The sequence below is a fragment of the Rhinolophus ferrumequinum genome, chromosome 14 (assembly GCF_004115265.2).
Source record: "Rhinolophus ferrumequinum isolate MPI-CBG mRhiFer1 chromosome 14, mRhiFer1_v1.p, whole genome shotgun sequence".
NCBI classification, from domain to species: domain Eukaryota; kingdom Metazoa; phylum Chordata; class Mammalia; order Chiroptera; family Rhinolophidae; genus Rhinolophus; species Rhinolophus ferrumequinum.
In genome coordinates this window covers 69938249-69954386 of record NC_046297.1, presented here as the reverse complement: position 1 = coordinate 69954386, position 16138 = coordinate 69938249, and the positions used below count along the sequence as shown (strand labels likewise).

Sequence of the window (16138 nt, the reverse complement as noted above, 5' to 3'; positions counted from 1 at the left end):
TGCTGCGTGACCTTGGGGAAGTCTGTCAACCTTTCGAGCCTCTTTCCTTCTCTGTCGCCTGGGATGATGCTGGCTTATAGACCAGCTTTTAAAAAGAAATGAAACTCTTTTCTGTCATCTTGAAGATAGTAGAGATGTTTTATTTCTTGAAAACTGAATAAAATAAACTATTTGGAGTTTACACATTATTGATTCGACTGCCCCAAAGACCTTCAGTTAGTAGCTCGTATGCCTGAGTCAGACGACAAAATGCACGCCAAAGGAGGCAAAGTATATTTCTTTTTTGAAATAATACATTAATGATTGGAGTCCCTCATTATTCAGCACTTTTTGTTTCCGAGGCCCTGTGTGAAGTCAGAAAACTTTTCCTCGCACCTGCTGTGCATGGTGTGCCAAGATAAAAATGACGGATTTATTGAGACCGGCTGACAGCTCACTCTGGAGGTGATCGATTGCCTGAAACTCGGCCATGTTGAGAATATAAGTTCTGCTAAGGAACAGTGGGGTGGGAGGTGATGAAATACAGGCTTGGGGGATGGACAGAGCAGTGCTGAACTCCCGCTCGGGTAATTAGGAGCCGCAGAGCCTTGGGGAAGGCACTTAACCTCTGTGAGCCTATTTCCTTCGCTGATAGAATGAAGAGAACCATACTTAGGTGGTTCACGGAAGCCTGGAGAAAAGGGGTCCCCTGGGCTGAGCAGTGGTTCATGGCGGGATTCACTGCTGGGCAGCTGGTAGTGGTGCCACCTTTACTTGTAAAGGGCATTGCCTCTGAGAAGGACAAGTGTCGATGACCTTGCTGTTGTGGTGTGTCTTCTGCTCCTGCCGTGGACCGCGCACGCAGAGTCGCCTGGAGGCCCCCAGCCTCTGCCACTGCGCACGGTGGCTGGGGGTTTGCTTCTCCTCGTTCTCAAGAACACAGAGGACCCAGCGAAAGGGCGGGGTGCTGTCCACCAGAGACTGACATTGCCCAAACCACGTCAGCCAGGGGGGGGGAGAGAGAGAGAGAGAGAGAGAGAGAGAGAGAGAGAGAGAGAGAGAGAGAGAGAGAGAGAGAGAGAGAGAAAGGCAGGCTGGAGAGACTGAGCAAGCAGCGCATCTCAGGGCAGGCTGTGTGCCAGCCCGGGGAATGGCACACTCACACCCCAGCTGGCATCCTGGCTTCAGTCCCATTGCTTTATCAAACAGCCTCTGCCTTCTTCTCAGAAACATTTGGGGATCCTTTCCCTCTCTTCCTGCTCTTCAAATCATTTCACATTTCGATTGTGTCATCTGTCTGTTAAACTCCCTGACTCAGGTCTTCTCTTCCCAGGGCTTTTTCAGGCACCACAGTAATGTCTGTATTAAAGGTCACAGCTGTGACGGCGGGCGGGGTGCCGAGGTCTTCACGGCTTCTGCCGCATGTGGTCCTCACGGCCGACCTGCGAGGGGAGCGCTGCTTCCCCAAGTGCATCCGACGCCGGGGGCCTTGCTGTGGGCCTCGCTGCAGCCTGCACTGTGCGGAGCTCTGCGACCGCAGTTTGCCTCGTATGATGGGCTTTTGGTTTAAAAGGGCCTCCCTCGTGGTTACAGACACGTCTCTCGGTGGGGTGGGGTGAGAGACTTCCATGCTGTGGTTCTGTCTGAACAGTTCTGCAGAAAGAAAGATTTGACTGATGAGGGAATGGGAATTTGTACACAGACAAGGGCTCTCCAGCCTGGTTTCAAGCTTCCGGTAGTTTTCATATCAAAAGGCAATTAAGAGACACAGAGGGCCAAGGGACAGAAATTAACTACAGTGATGGCAGTTTCTTCTCAGAAGAGATAAATTCTGATGGAAGGGGCTGGAAACTGGTCAGGGATTTTTCCTTTGAGACGAGAGTTGGCAAGTGTTTATCATCTATTGATATCTGTCTGTCTATGTCTATCATCTGTCTATAGCTATCACCTGTCTATCTATCAATCTCTGTCTATACATCAGTCGTCCATCTAGCCGGTTTTTTATGTAGGGTTAATGATCTACTTCACCTGTCATCGTAGCCCATGCGTGAAGTATGACTCATCCTAGATTGTGTTTGTTTCTTTGTTTTGTGTTTTGTCCCAAAACGAGGCAGAGTAGGAGGCGGCATCATCCAAAATGATTCTTGAAGCGTCTTGTGTTTTCCGGGTACATTTCGTGCGCAGGCACCTTCCCTATATTATCTGATCGATTCCTTACAACAGACCTACCAGATGGGTGCTCTTATCTTTCTCTGACAAATGAAGAAACTGAGGCTCAGGAAGGTGAAATGATTTTCCTAATGTCACATACCTGGTAGGTGGCAGAGCCAGAATTTCAACCCAGGTTTGACTCCAAAGACCATACCTTTGCAATATACAACAGTGCCTTCCACGAAGACTTTATTTATTGGAAGAATAATGGTAATAATTATATTTCTCCAGCTAATGATCACTGAAGACTTATTCTGTGCTGCGTTAAACATTTTTTTTGTGTGTATGTCACTTTCACTCAACCCTATGAGTTGGGTCTAATTGTTTATCTGCATGTTACAAGAGAGGAAATGGTAGCTCAGAGAGGTTAAGTAACACCCTAAGGTCACACAGCTGGGAGGTAATGAACCTGAGACTTAAAATAAGCTTTGCTGGGTTTCATAGGTGGTGTCTTTAACAAGTGCACTGAGCCCCTCTGGTGGAGAGAAGCTGGGCCCCCTGTTCATATGCTGGTAGCAGATAGTAGCATAAATATTTGGGAAATAACGGTCTAGTTATAGTTCCTCGTGCTCCATCCTGTCCTACAGCCAAACTCAGTTTCCCCCGACCCCACATACTGTCGCTCTCCAGGAACCACCCTCTGCATTTCCTCCAGCTGTCTGTTCACCTTAGCTGCTGTTCCTTCTTCCCCAGCATGGCCCAGACCTGCCTGTTCTTTAAGAGTGAACCAAGACGGCATGTGAGCTTCAGCAGCGCTAACAAACTTATGTTTGTAAAGTGGGTCAAACCTGAATGAGTCAGGTGAACTCATGCGTAGCAACATACAGCACACACCCAGTTTCATGACAGAGCATCTCTGAGCGCCAGGCCCTCCATCGTGCTCTGACTCAGACCCTGCCCTCTGATCCTGGAGAAGCACCCTGTGACCCTCCAGGGACTCTGCATCTGCTCAACACAGTTCCAGCCTGCTGCCCCTGAGGCCGGCATGATAATACAGCTGTGCTGACAGTGTGACATCAGCGGTATCGCTTTCTGCTCCAGCCACTCGGCTGTCTTCACTAGCCTTGATCTCTTGGTTCATGCCCCTGTTACTGGACACGTGGCGTTTCTCCTGCAGGCTCGGCTATCTTGGAGGGACCGGTTTTCATTCACTTCTGCCTCAGCTGGAGCCCTGCGTCTTCGTGAAAGCCATTCCTTCCCACTCTGAGCTCAACTTGCCCTTTCTCTCATTCTCTCGGAAATTCTGAGAGCCTGCTTAAGATTATAATTACTGTTTGTGACCTTGACTTTCTTCTCAGCCAGACTGCAAGCTCCTTGAGGGTAGGGCCTGCTGTATCATTCACCTCTGTGTCCTCGTCTCGTCTCGGTGCCCTGTACCCAACACTGGTCAATTTAGAGTTCGTCATAACAAAGTAGCAAGAATATGGATGAAATGGACAGAAAGCTCGCCGTGGCTTTTCCCGGTCCGAGGCACAATATGTGCTCTTCATGCTATGATGAGTCATCACTGTCCCCCAGTTACATGTGCTACTGGCTAAGATGGATGAGGTGACCCCCAATTTGAGTGCTGTTGTTGTGTCTTTGGAGTTTCGCAGCTATGAACTTCCTCCCAATTCTTACGAAGCTACAAGTCTGTGAGTAAGATACCTTTTTCAGAACTGCAGCTTCCTCCTAGGAATCGTGGGTGAGATCCTAGGTGGCCATCCTTTATGAATATTCTGTAGGTCGAATGTGACAAAGCATGTATAACCTCCAGCATGATGCCCGACTCCAGGTTGACTTGTAAGAACTGGTGACCCTGCTTTGTTCTTACTCTGATATTGTGGTTGTTACTATTAATAATTATGAAGTATCTGAAAGTGATGGTAAAATAACGTATCCATCTATTGGTAGAAGGTCTTCTCTTCTCACTTAAGCTCAATCTATATCCAAGAGTTCAATCATGTCCAAATGTCTTGGGACAGTGGATTGCATGGACAAAAATGAGCAGTCTTGTGTTTCAGCCTGGACTCTGCCAACTCTCTTGGCGCCTTTGGAACCGCCCCCTTTCTATGTCAACTTCCCGTCCGCAACATCTGGATAAGTCGTAAGTATGGCAATAAGGACCATGATAGACTTAAAGGGACTCAGAGCTTACAGCGGCCCATGCACTGTGCCAGGTGTCCTACATGTAGTGTCACATTTGCTCGTCACAACGATTGATTTTTAAGATGAGAAAAGCAGGGCTCTGAGAGGTCAAATGAACTGCTTAAGCTCACTCACGCAGGAGGTGGCAGAGCCCGTATTTAATACCTGGCCTGCCAGAGGTGAAAGAAAGCCAGGCAGGCCTTTGTTCCCTCTGCATGAAAGACGTGGGAGGTGTTTCTGGTTTTTTGCTTCCCGGCCCTGGCCTCACGCTCTGACAGCTGGGAACTGGTGGCTGGACCCAGCATTGCCAATTAGAAGCGTTCTCTCTGCAGAGACCCCTGTCACAGTGTGATACTGCACAGCAGATTTTCTGGTCTGAGGCTTTAAATTACCCGTGTCATTTCAAGCTGTGCGAGAAGCTCAAAAGCCTGCTTCCCCGCAACCTCATTTAATCAAGCAACACGCATGCAAAGAAAATCAAATGCCACCTCAGAGCCAAAGGGAAGCCAGCAGACACCTGTGGAGCCTGCACTCGGTGCCAGGCAGCTTATGATGAGTCCCGTTCCATACCGGCTCTCGGGAAGAGGCCATCCTCTACACAGGGGACGTTTTCTGCGCGATGCAGAGATGGGCTCCAGCACCTGTTCTGAGAGCAGCATTGACACATGGCCTCTTGTGCAGCTTAGAACCCCATCTGGTGGACTCATTAGGCAGGAACGACAGGTCCACCAGGCAGTGTAAATAAGAACCACAGAGCGGGACACAGCCATAGGAGGTACTTCCCAGTGGTCCAGCAGCTCAGCAACCTGTTTTTATATACAGCATCTCCCACGAGGCTACTTGGGTTGCTGATTTGACGCCCTCAAGGGGCTGCTTTTCGGAATAGGAACCTTTGTCTATGTACAGTTTGGGTTCAATAGGTAAGAAGAACAGCAGCAGTTACAATACCCTTCGTTTATTGAAGCCCATTTATTTCTGTTTATATCAACTCCAGAACATAACTGGTATCGCCATTGAGGAAACAGAAATTCAGCGAGTTTACATAATCTTAAATTGTCACAAAAAGTATCACTGTTGTTACTGCTGCTGTAGTTTAGTTTTGGTTTTTAATGTGCATGAGAAGACGGGAAAATGGGGCAAGACTATGGATATTTTGTTCAGACTTTTGAGGCTATGTTAAAAGGGCACATGTCTTGTAAAGGTCATCCTTCCCGTCAATTCAGAGGAGAATTATCCCAAGAGCCTAATTAAAGTAGCTTTATGCAATGAAGTGTCTCTGAGAAATAAAATAGATTTTTCCTGAAGGCCCAACAGTTTGAGTCTCAGCCAACAATGACCTTCTTAGAATTGTTCCAAAATTCCCACTTGTTTACTCTGCTTGGGTTTCATATTTCTTTTGGTTAAAAGAATGGAGTGGCTGTAGAAATGAGAAGAGAGAGGAGCCGTGGGGTGCTGCTGATGGATGTCTGAAATCTGACTCAAAGGGAAAAAGAAAATGGCTTGTAACCTTCGTTGATTTTTCATGGTGTAAATACTCCCACCATGGCCAATTTCAAGATACCAACTTGAAGTCAAAGAACATAAAGTTGTGAACTAGTGACACACCAACACATGGCAGGCGAAATGTCACTTAAAAAGGCAGTGACTGTGCATGGGTCGTTGTATACCGTTAGTACGTGATAAATCTCAGTTCTGCCAGAGAGAGAGGAAGGAAGGGAGGGAAAGAGGTATGTAGGGAGGGAGGAAGGAAAGGACAGATAGAGAGAGATGGGTATTTTAGGTAGGCACATTACTTTCCTTGAAAAAAGTCCATTTTTTCTTTGTAAGGGAGGAGGGGATTATGGGTTTTGAGCAGACAGTTCACAGTGGGAGCCACACAGACCCGTCCAGGTCAGCAGAGAGATGGGGTAGAAGAATGAGGAGGGTTGTCACAGCGAACAGCGGCGGAATCTGAATGAATTATTATAATTCTGGTGTTCTGACCAGAGCCAGGGATCCAGACAAGTTTTATTGAAATATTAGAGTGAACTTCTCTTGAAAAAGTATCTCATTATTTGCTATCAAGGCCAATAAGATCCAGCAAAGTGTTCTGTCGTCCTGTTGGGGTGGGTGGATACTGTCAGAATAGATGAATCAGCCTTTGAGTATATAGTAAAAAATACGTAGGCCATTTTCTGGGTCCTTTTTTCTCTGACATTTTGGCAATATCAGGAGCTCTCTTACTGGCAGGACATCCTGGGCTTCCCTGCGTGGCCAGAGAGTTTCACCCCAGGGTCAGTTGGTCTTCCACTGCCAAGTTGGGTCACACGGCCAGTCACAGGCAAAGTTTCAGAGTTCACGGTCTTAACCACTCTGCTGGTTAAGACTCAAAGAGAGGGCATTGTCCCCCCAGGCAGTGGGCAAAGCCATATCCTAGCAGAGCATTACATCCTGCGTCTGCCATTTTCCATCATCAAGTGCTATGTGCCACAAGCATGTCTGAACCTCGTCCATCACCCAGACCATCACCCTCCCCTCGGCTTCACCCCACCAGTGAGGATGGAGGAAAGATCAGGAGTGTGGATGGGGGAGGGTGTCTGTTTCACACACGTCTTAGGGAATAGTAATTATATTTTCTCTTTAATGAAATACGGGGGTTGAGCATCAAGGCAAGGGGTTTATATGAACTGTCCTTTATGTTCATGCCTTGTCACAATTCTGTGAGGCTGGTACAGACATTGGCACCCACGAGGAAAGAGGTCCAGAGAAGGAAAGTTATTACCTTAAGTTTGCCTACTTGGCTTTGAGACCTAAGCGTTCTGACTTCAGAGTCTCAGTTTTGACCTTTTTACAAACACAGTGATTTGTAGTTTAGGTCATGTCAAGCGTCGCTGGGTCAGAGTGTCTGTTTCATAATATACCTGATACGAAAGTGATTATGACAAAATGTCATGTATCTCTGTATTCCCATTATGAAATATTATGTCTAGTTTTATTAGATTTATAAAAATGGCATCTGAGTCACTCACAGAGTTGTAGCTGTTGGGACTGGATTGAATAACCTGTGGTTTATTGAGGGACTCTCTGTGATGAATGAACGTTCATTCATTCATTCATTCATTCATTCATTCATTCATTCATTCCTTCCTCTGGCACTGATTGGGTGCCAGCATGTGCCTGCACCATATTAGTTGCTGGAAATGCAGAGATGAACAGGTCATGGCTTGTCTCCTCCAGCAGCTGGTGATAATGGAGATTTCCATAATCAACCGAGAACAAATGTTTATTCGGTGTGTTTCTTTTCTGTCCTCAGTATGGTGGTAAGAGCTCTAAGGAATACAAAAGTTAGCATTGCTATTCTAACAATGGTTTTGAGAAAACAGAGGGAACTATATTAGTCATCAGAGCAAGTGTGATTGAGCGTCTGGTGATAAAAGAATGATGGGGAAGTTGAGGTGAGCTTATGAAGCTTAAATCACCAGGCTTTACCTCCCCAAGTAAGAGATTGGTTTTAGTTAAATGGCCCTGCATTTTAATCCCCAAACTTTCACTAAGTAGCTATCTGACTATAGGAAAATTACCTGACTTCACTGACTCATAGTTTGTATATTGTTTACATGGGGGTAATCGTTCCCATCTATCGGTTTTGTCATGAGGAGGAAATTTGAAAGTCTGTGTGCATCAGTTTACTATTACTGGCGTAATAAATTGCCACTAACTTAGTGGCTTAAAATAATATATGTTTATTATCTAACAATTCTGGAGATCACAAGGCGACATGGGTCTCACCAGGCTAAAATCAGGATGTTGGCAGGATTGCTTCCTTTGTGGAAACTCGAGGGGAGAATCCATCTCCTTGTCTTTTCCGGCTACTACAGGCTGCCCGCACCTTCCCGCTCCATGGCTGGTGGCCTCTTCCCACTTCAAAGCCAGCAATGGCTGGTGGAGTTTTCCTCTGATTGCAGCATCCTGTCACTCTCTTCTATCTCCTTCTTTCACTTAGAAGGACCTTGTGAGTACCTGGGGCACACCTAGGTCATCCAGAACAATCTCCTGATTTCGAGGCCAGCTGATTAGCAACTTTAATGCCACCTGCAACCTTAATTCTTTGTCACGGGTTCTGAAGATCAGGACCCACATGTCTTTGGAAGGGCATCATTCTGCCTCCCACTTTATGTAAGGGAGCTAGTTCAGTGCCGTTCTTACAGGTGGAAGTCAACACGGATGACTATTATGTCTCCAAAGGAATCCTGTGCAAATCTAGACGACTCTGACGAGCCAGCCCAGTGTCCGAAGGTTTCCAGCCCCTGGTCTTGGCTTCTCTGTTCCTTCTGACTGGAACTCTTTACTCCACCCTCTCCTATCCCGGGTGCATTCTCCAAAGACTTGGGCTAAATGCTCCCTTCTTCATAGCATCTTCCTTGAGTGACCCCAGCTGGAGGAAGGTGGCTGAAAGATGGTTAACGGATATCCACATATAAAACAATAAGGTCATTCTTGGAGACTTGCTGACATTACTCACTGAATATGTACAAATCTCTTCATCTGAAGAGGTTGGTTTTCTCATCTTTAAGATGGACATCATGGTCAGTGCACCAGAGGTTTCCAACGATACCATGTATGTCATGTATGACGTGGTTTATGGCTTTATGACCTGGCAGAATGTGTCAAACAGAAGAGAATTAGTAAAAATGTTTAAGCATTCTGTTTCATCAGGACAGAGTCCAGATGGATCAGCCTAATTGAAACATTTCAACATATTCCAATAAAGCATCTGAAGTTCAAGATGATTGTTAGTTCCTTGGAGTAAGTAAGATTCAGCAGCAGCCAGTGCTTTTAAGGAATAAGAATTCACACAGTGCTTTGGGTTGCTTATAAGAGGGTTGTGATTTATGTAACAAAATGTGACTCCTGTAACTTCACTCTGGAGTCAGAGTCAAGTTTTCCTTTGCTAGCCTCCCTACTTTGGGTAAGTATTAGGTTGGTGCAAAAGTACTTGCAGTTTTTGCAATTATTTTTAACCTTTTAAACTGCAATTACTTTTGCACCAACCTAATAGTTAGGTGTCCCCAATGGCTCGACACTTTATGCGGTTGGCATTTGAGATGATGGTTTCTTTCACAGAGAATTTATGGAGGCTCAAACAAGAGTTTATACCTAGAAATTCCTAGTAGAGGTCCTGGCACAAAGACGCCTACTACACCCTGAGCATAACTGTAATTGCTCCAAGCACAGTCGGATGGAAGAATGATGCCTCGTCTCTGGCCATGGTTGTCCCCTTTTATGTTCAGAGAAGAAGCCATTAGAATTGTACGCCTGCAATCTATGTAATTTTACTAACAATTGTTACCCCAATAAATTAAAAAAAAAAAAAGAATATTATAACTGGTGGTGGTGGTGGGATTGGTGTCTTTCCTTGATGATGGAATTCTTGAAATGCCTAGGTCTCTTAGTAAAGAGACACTCCAAGTGATGGCTTACATTTATATAAATCAGAGTTTGGCGGTTGTTGGCTTACAGGAGTCTAGTCTGCACGTGCGTTTCATTCTGTCCACACAGTGCCTTATTGTTAGCAGTGGGGCCATCATTGCTGCTGGTAATTGTTTTTGCTGTTGTCATTGTCATTGATTTAGGAACCAACATTGAAAGTTGTAAAGCTGTTTTATAAAAAAGTCCAAATTTCTGTCTTTCCCCAAATGGAAAGATCTAGCAATACCCAGCCAACATTTCTGGACGTGGTAATTAGTTACTGCTGAGAAGCCGCTGACTCCTGCAGACAGGGCAGGAACCTTCCCTCATACAGGTGACGGTGTTTGTGGTTACGAGTTACTGCACTTCCCTGTGGATTTCATGATGACAAAAAACTGTCCCTGTATCATGAGCCATTGCTCCTAGGGGAGATACGGAGTTGGGTTCCTGGGAGCCCCTGGTCACAGCATTTTTGTCAACTGGTCAGTGCTTGACCTTGGTTTAGGTGTGTTTCTGTGTAAAGGCACCGCGTACTATATATTTGATTCATTACCATTGAACCTGTGGTCAACAGCACTGTAATAAACAGAGTCATGAACCAAAATTAAAGGGAAAATGTAGCACTAAATAGACTGCAAGAGACAGTTATCTCGCTCAACCTCAGGATTTAAACTTGAGGTTGAGCTGTGAGCAGGTCTGTGAATGACCACGAAAGGTACTGTGAGTACCAAAGAGGAAAATTCACAAATATGGACCCGTAACTAATAAGGATCACCTCCTGGGATTTGTGACTATTTTCTCTCCCCGTGGGGCTGGTCTGTTAATCCTCGTGACAGAGGAGTTTTCAGAACAAAAGTTTTTAATTTTGATGATGTTGAGTTTATCAAATTTTAAAATTCATGGCTCATGCTTTTGATGCCAAGTCTAAGAAGAAGTCTGCTTAGCTCTAAATTTCGAAGCTTTCTTTCATTTTTTTTTCCCTTAAAAGTTTTACCTTTTGCATTTAAGTCTGTCATCCTCTTTGAGTTAATTTTTGTACAAGGAGTGAGATTGAAGTTGAGCGTTCTGTTCTGTTTGGTTTTGGTTTGTCTAGTTCCTTCGGGAGCATTTACTAAAAAGGCTCTCTTTCCCCCATTGAATTGCTTTTCAAACTTTGTTAAGAATCACTTGGGCATATTTGTGGTCTTGTTACTCCTAGATGGGAGTGGACATGCAGGCTTCCCACATGGCCTCCACTTAAACAAGGGGAGGTCAGATTCTTGTCACTCTCCATTAGTAGTGAAAATCTGTTCCCATACTCGAGACCTTCTCTTGCCAAGTGGGGGAAGATGCCTTGTCCACAGGTGTTAGCATTGCTGGGGGGTTGACGTCTCTATGGCATATATGAGGCCAGAACTCACCAACATGTCTTTCCTTAGATCCTGAAATCCCTAGACTGTTCACTTTCTTTTCCATCTTTAAGAAGCTTCATTTGTTTGTTTTATACATACTGTCTGGAGGTTTTAGTTGTACTCAAGAATAGGGAAAAATATGTCTACTCCATCTTTCCTGGAAGCAAATGTTATCACAGTTACCTTTTTTTTTTTTAATTCTCATTTTACAGATAAAAAAACAAGTTCAGAGAAGTTGTGTGATGTACTCAGAGTCACACAGCTCGCCAATGATGTCACCCGTTACATGAGTCCAATGCCAGTGCTCTTTGCCCTACATCTCCTCAGTTCCGTGTGCACATAAACACGAGAATGTCAACCTACGCATTCTATGCGTACACAGATATTCAGGGTGCAGTGGAGTCGATAGCAGAAGAACCCCAGCTGTGGTCTCAGTGGCCATGGCAGACTGATGTGTCTCACGGTCCGTTTTACATCGATTTCACTTGGTTTTATTCACATTCCATTGTACAGTGGGTTTGAAGTCAGTGGAAGGGGAGAACAATTACAGCGCCAGGAATGTCCCCAAGTGCTTGCACGGAAAAGGGTCATGAGTCACAAGGCACAGAACTTCAAAAGATGCTTCTGTACCTGTGCCCAAGCAGGGCAGGTCAGAGGGTCTGCTGACAGCATTGGAACCTGCATGATGACGTGACGTGACGGAATTTGGAAATGGCAGTGACATATTGAAAGTAAGGGCACAGAAATACGCTGGTGAAAGCGTTTGGTTCTACCCCCAGAGTAGCAGCTCAGCTGTTTTGTTTCTAAAGGAAGTGTTTATTTGGGTTGCAACATGGTAGCCACTCAATTTCTATGTGAATTTTCCACCATGCATTCAAGCTTCATGCAAAAAAAAAAAAAAAAAAAAAAAAAAAAAAAAAAAAAAAGACTTTCCTGATGAAAGAAAACTCTCAGCCCTCAGTGTACCTGTGCCATATGACCTATTTCTTTCTCCTATTCCTGTCACCATCCACCTTGTAGGTGTCTCATGTGATCCCAAGTGATCTCAACTCTCTGTCTCCAGCATGGCCCCATCCGTCCCTCTCCCACTGTGCCGACAGAACGAACCTCTCCCTAACACCAGATGACCGTGCACGCTGCCTAGAAACTTCCATGGTTGTCTGTGACCTATAGGATTAAGTCTGGGTATTTTTAGAAGAAGCCAACAAGAAAAGTGTGCTCTTCAGCAGCCTGTTCTCTGCTCTTTTCTTAGGTATTACCAGATCCGAGTGACCTTGAAGGTGTCCTCAAGGATCCCCCACAGACTGAGCGCCTCGGTTGTCGGGCAGACAGGTAAGCAGGAGAATGTCAGTGAGGGGCTGGTGACCCCACTGGTAAGCCTCCCCCACTGGTAAACCTTCATTGATCGCTGTCTGCCGGGCGGGCGTAGCTGGCTGCAAGGTACAGAGAGACAGTCAGTGAATCGTTGAATGTTGGATGAATGAATTTTGGAAATGGAGACCCACTGTTGGTGTGGCCGTATGTGTACATTGTTGCGAGGGGAACCTGGCTGAAGGAAATGCTGCTGTCTCCGGGGCAGCTGGCACTTGGGGATAAGCCTGGCTGGGGAGGGGCACTGGGCACGTGTGCCAAGCTGAGCGGACTGACTTAGTTTCAGAGGCACAGCCAGATGCAACAAAAGCACTTGGATGACGTAAACCCAACCCTGCTCAAACCCAAGATGTCGTCTCATCCATTAAGGGGCAGAATAGTTCATTTTGGTTCTCCTCTTAAATAGATCTGTGCTCTGGTTGCCACATGATATGGAAAGACACTTGAATTATGTAGATGATACAGGCGTGGCTTCTCCAGATGTAAAACAATTTCTCATTTAATTTTCCAAGCTAGATGTTTATGATTAGGTTCTGTGAGGAGGAATCGTATGTGAAATGTATCCATACACTACATGCCATTGTACTCCCCTCCCGCCCCCGGCCAATGTTTTTTGAAAAGGTGATTTAGGGGAAGGTTTCTGGAAAACTGGTGGTTTGTTCTGGTCTGAGTGAGCTGTGTATCTCATAGGAGAGACTCTGACAGGCTCTGAGCTCCCACCAGTTAAGAGATCCCCCCACTTTGGTATTCTAGAAAGATCCCAGCGTTACAGGGATAGGCAACCAGCAGTGTCAGATCTGCTCATGGGACCCGGGGGGAGGGTCCAGAGGGAAGCACTTCCACGTGGATGTGGAAACAGTGGGGAGGTCCCGCCCTCGTGTTCTGTGTGCATCTCAGCGCCATTCCCAGAAATACAAAAGTATGAATTACAGGTGACCCTCTAAGGAGCCCCTGAGGCCAGGATGTCCCTTGGCTCTTCCGAAACATGAAAGGAACAAGCCTTTGTGATACCTTCCTGTTGGTCTCCTTTAACTTCAGTGACGTTGAGAACACGTTAGGTTGAGGAAGCTGATGACGAGGGACGCAGGTCCTGCAACAGAAAGGACCGAGATCAGAGAGTCACGTGAACGCCCCCTTCGTCGGCGTGAGAGCCACACTTCAGAGCCGGGAACGGCGCTTCCACGCTGAGCCTCAGGTTTCCTTGTGCTACAATGAGGCTAATAGGACTTTGTGGGGAGCTGTGGGGTGGGAGGGGCTTGAGAGCACGATGGCACAGCCGCTAGCACGGTACTGAGGACGGCTTGAGAGGGAGCCAGCCCAGGTGTCCCCGAGACGAAGGCGACCAGAGGGGCTTGTACACAGGGTGGCTGGCCGTCGCTGTGACAGAGGGAGCCCAGAGCACGGGTGCAGGAGAGCGGAGGCTGCACATGAAGTCTGAGGGCCAGACGGCAGCAGGGACCCGGCGGAGGCTGGGGAGAGGGATGGAGGCGTGGCCGAGGCATCGGGTCCCCACCCCGCCTGTGACGTGTCGTGACACCCAGCGTAGGGATCCCTGGTTTACGCAGCGCTGTGTGAGTACCTGTCCTCGAGGGATGGCACAGGCAGTGAGAGGCTCTTCATGCTGCGGCCACGTCTGGGCACCGTCTGGGCACCGTCTAGAGACAGGGTCTGACCGTGCACGTCAGAGCCAGGCGGCTCCCGTTCATGGGACAGTGGCAGAAAAGAGGCCTGTCAAGGGGAAGCGCTTGCCCACAGTGAGACGGGACAGGCAGAAACGGGGGACGCACTCCCTTCTCAAAGGCTGTGGGGACTCAGAAACTTCATTTCGTGCCTCAGTACTCAAATTGAACACTATTTTCATTATGCTTAGTAGTCATCGTAAGACATGACATATGTACACACACGGCATATACATACACAGATGCATATATAATTGTATCACACACATGTATGAAAGTATAATATGTGTACTCACATACGTATCTACTTGGTTTCAAATGGTCTATCTATACGCATCACTATTTATACACAGGAATGCATATACATAGAAATACGTGTACGTATGTGTGTAGTTGATTGTAAATGGTCTTATTCCTAAACCATACACTGTACTTACACTTGTCAGTCACATGTCTGACATTTGATTGAAGCCAGATTTCTCTCAGTTCAACAAACTTGACAGACGCCTCCTGCAAGCCAAAGCACAAAGCCACAATTCTGACACTAATTGCCGTGTGCGTTTTCCCCCTGCACCACCAAGCAGTTCTCCAGCACCGGCTGGGTGTCCTACAATACAACTCAGGTTTCATAGAGTCCACCTCTCCTGGAGACAGCGTCAGATCCCACAGGTGAAGGGCTCCTTCCTACAAGACGGCCCCACCCGTCTCCTTCAGATGCCAATCAAATTCCACATCACCTGGGCTTCCGTCCAACTTGCTACACGTCCATGGTTCCCAAAACCCGCTCCTGGGGTCCGATGAACTCAGAGCGATTCACAGAACTCAGAGCAACATTTGATTTACTGGATTACCAGTTTGTTACAGAAGGGTGTAACTCAGGAATGGACAGATGGAACAGGTGCATAGAGCAAGGTGTGGGGAAAGGGCGCAGCGCCTCCATGTCCTATCAGAGCACGCCGCGTTCCCCAGTCTCTACCTATTTACCAACCTCCAGCCCCTCCCCCCCCGGAGGTCCAGGGGTGGAACTGACCCTCCAGTCACAGGGTTGGCTCCCCTGGCGACCAGACCTCAACCTAGGGTGACCTAGGGGTATTTCAAAAGGGGCATCTCATTAACGGAACAAAAAGATATTTTTTCCTCTCTCATCGCTTAAGACATTCCAAGGGTGTTAGCAGCTGTGTGCCAGGAACTGGAACAAAAACCAATATATGCTCTGTATTACAAGTCACAGTGTCATCTATGCCCCGAGATACAGAGATGAGTGATAGCCAATTAAGATGGGAGGGTTACAGTATTCCAGGAAGAGAAAGCTGAAGTCAGACATCTGTGAATGTGATTCCTCTTGCCTCCAAGACCTGCTCACATTGTGTGGGTCCCACAAATGTTTCCTTTTTTCTTTTGAGGTCAGGGTTATAAGGAGTCCATATGCCCGTGTCTGTCAATAAAGGTTAAGTGTACTCAGCCTTTGCTATTTTCTTCCACCAAAATGATGCTGTTTTATAGATTTTGCAGTCTCTACCTGGAGGTGTTAAAAAAAATAATAATAAAATAGCATGTTGCCCCGGGGGGCTGATCAATGAAGATAGACTTGGGGGAGGGAAATTGTTCAGGCTTATTGAGACTGTGTGAAATGGTGAGGCAGAAAACTGGCGTCTGTTAGTACTCATCAAAGCGAGAGAAAAGACAGCGTGGTCAATTGTGGAAATGTAGAAAAATTACCGTGATTAGCTTGAGTAATGTTTTGAGAGGTAATTTCCATTTCCATTAAGTGGAAGCATTTATGAGTTTCAGTGTGTAGGGGGCGGGGAGAGACATTTACTCTTCAAATGAATCAATCTAATTTCTTTTCAGGGTTCATTAAAGTGCACCTACATATCAAAAATGCCTGTTTTCATGGAGAATATGAAGCAGGTGACACCCTCCAGCTGCCAG

General features: G+C 46.5%; 1 protein-coding gene across 1 annotated transcript in view; it reads left to right on the top strand.

Annotated features, from left to right (window-relative positions):
* Positions 1–16138, top strand: part of FAM135B (family with sequence similarity 135 member B) — a 185756-nt gene that overhangs the window by 85468 nt on the left and 84150 nt on the right. The window contains exon 3 of the mRNA XM_033126537.1: positions 12409–12488. Coding sequence (XP_032982428.1) covers positions 12409–12488 — 80 coding nt within the window. The remainder of the gene's footprint in view (positions 1–12408; positions 12489–16138) is intronic.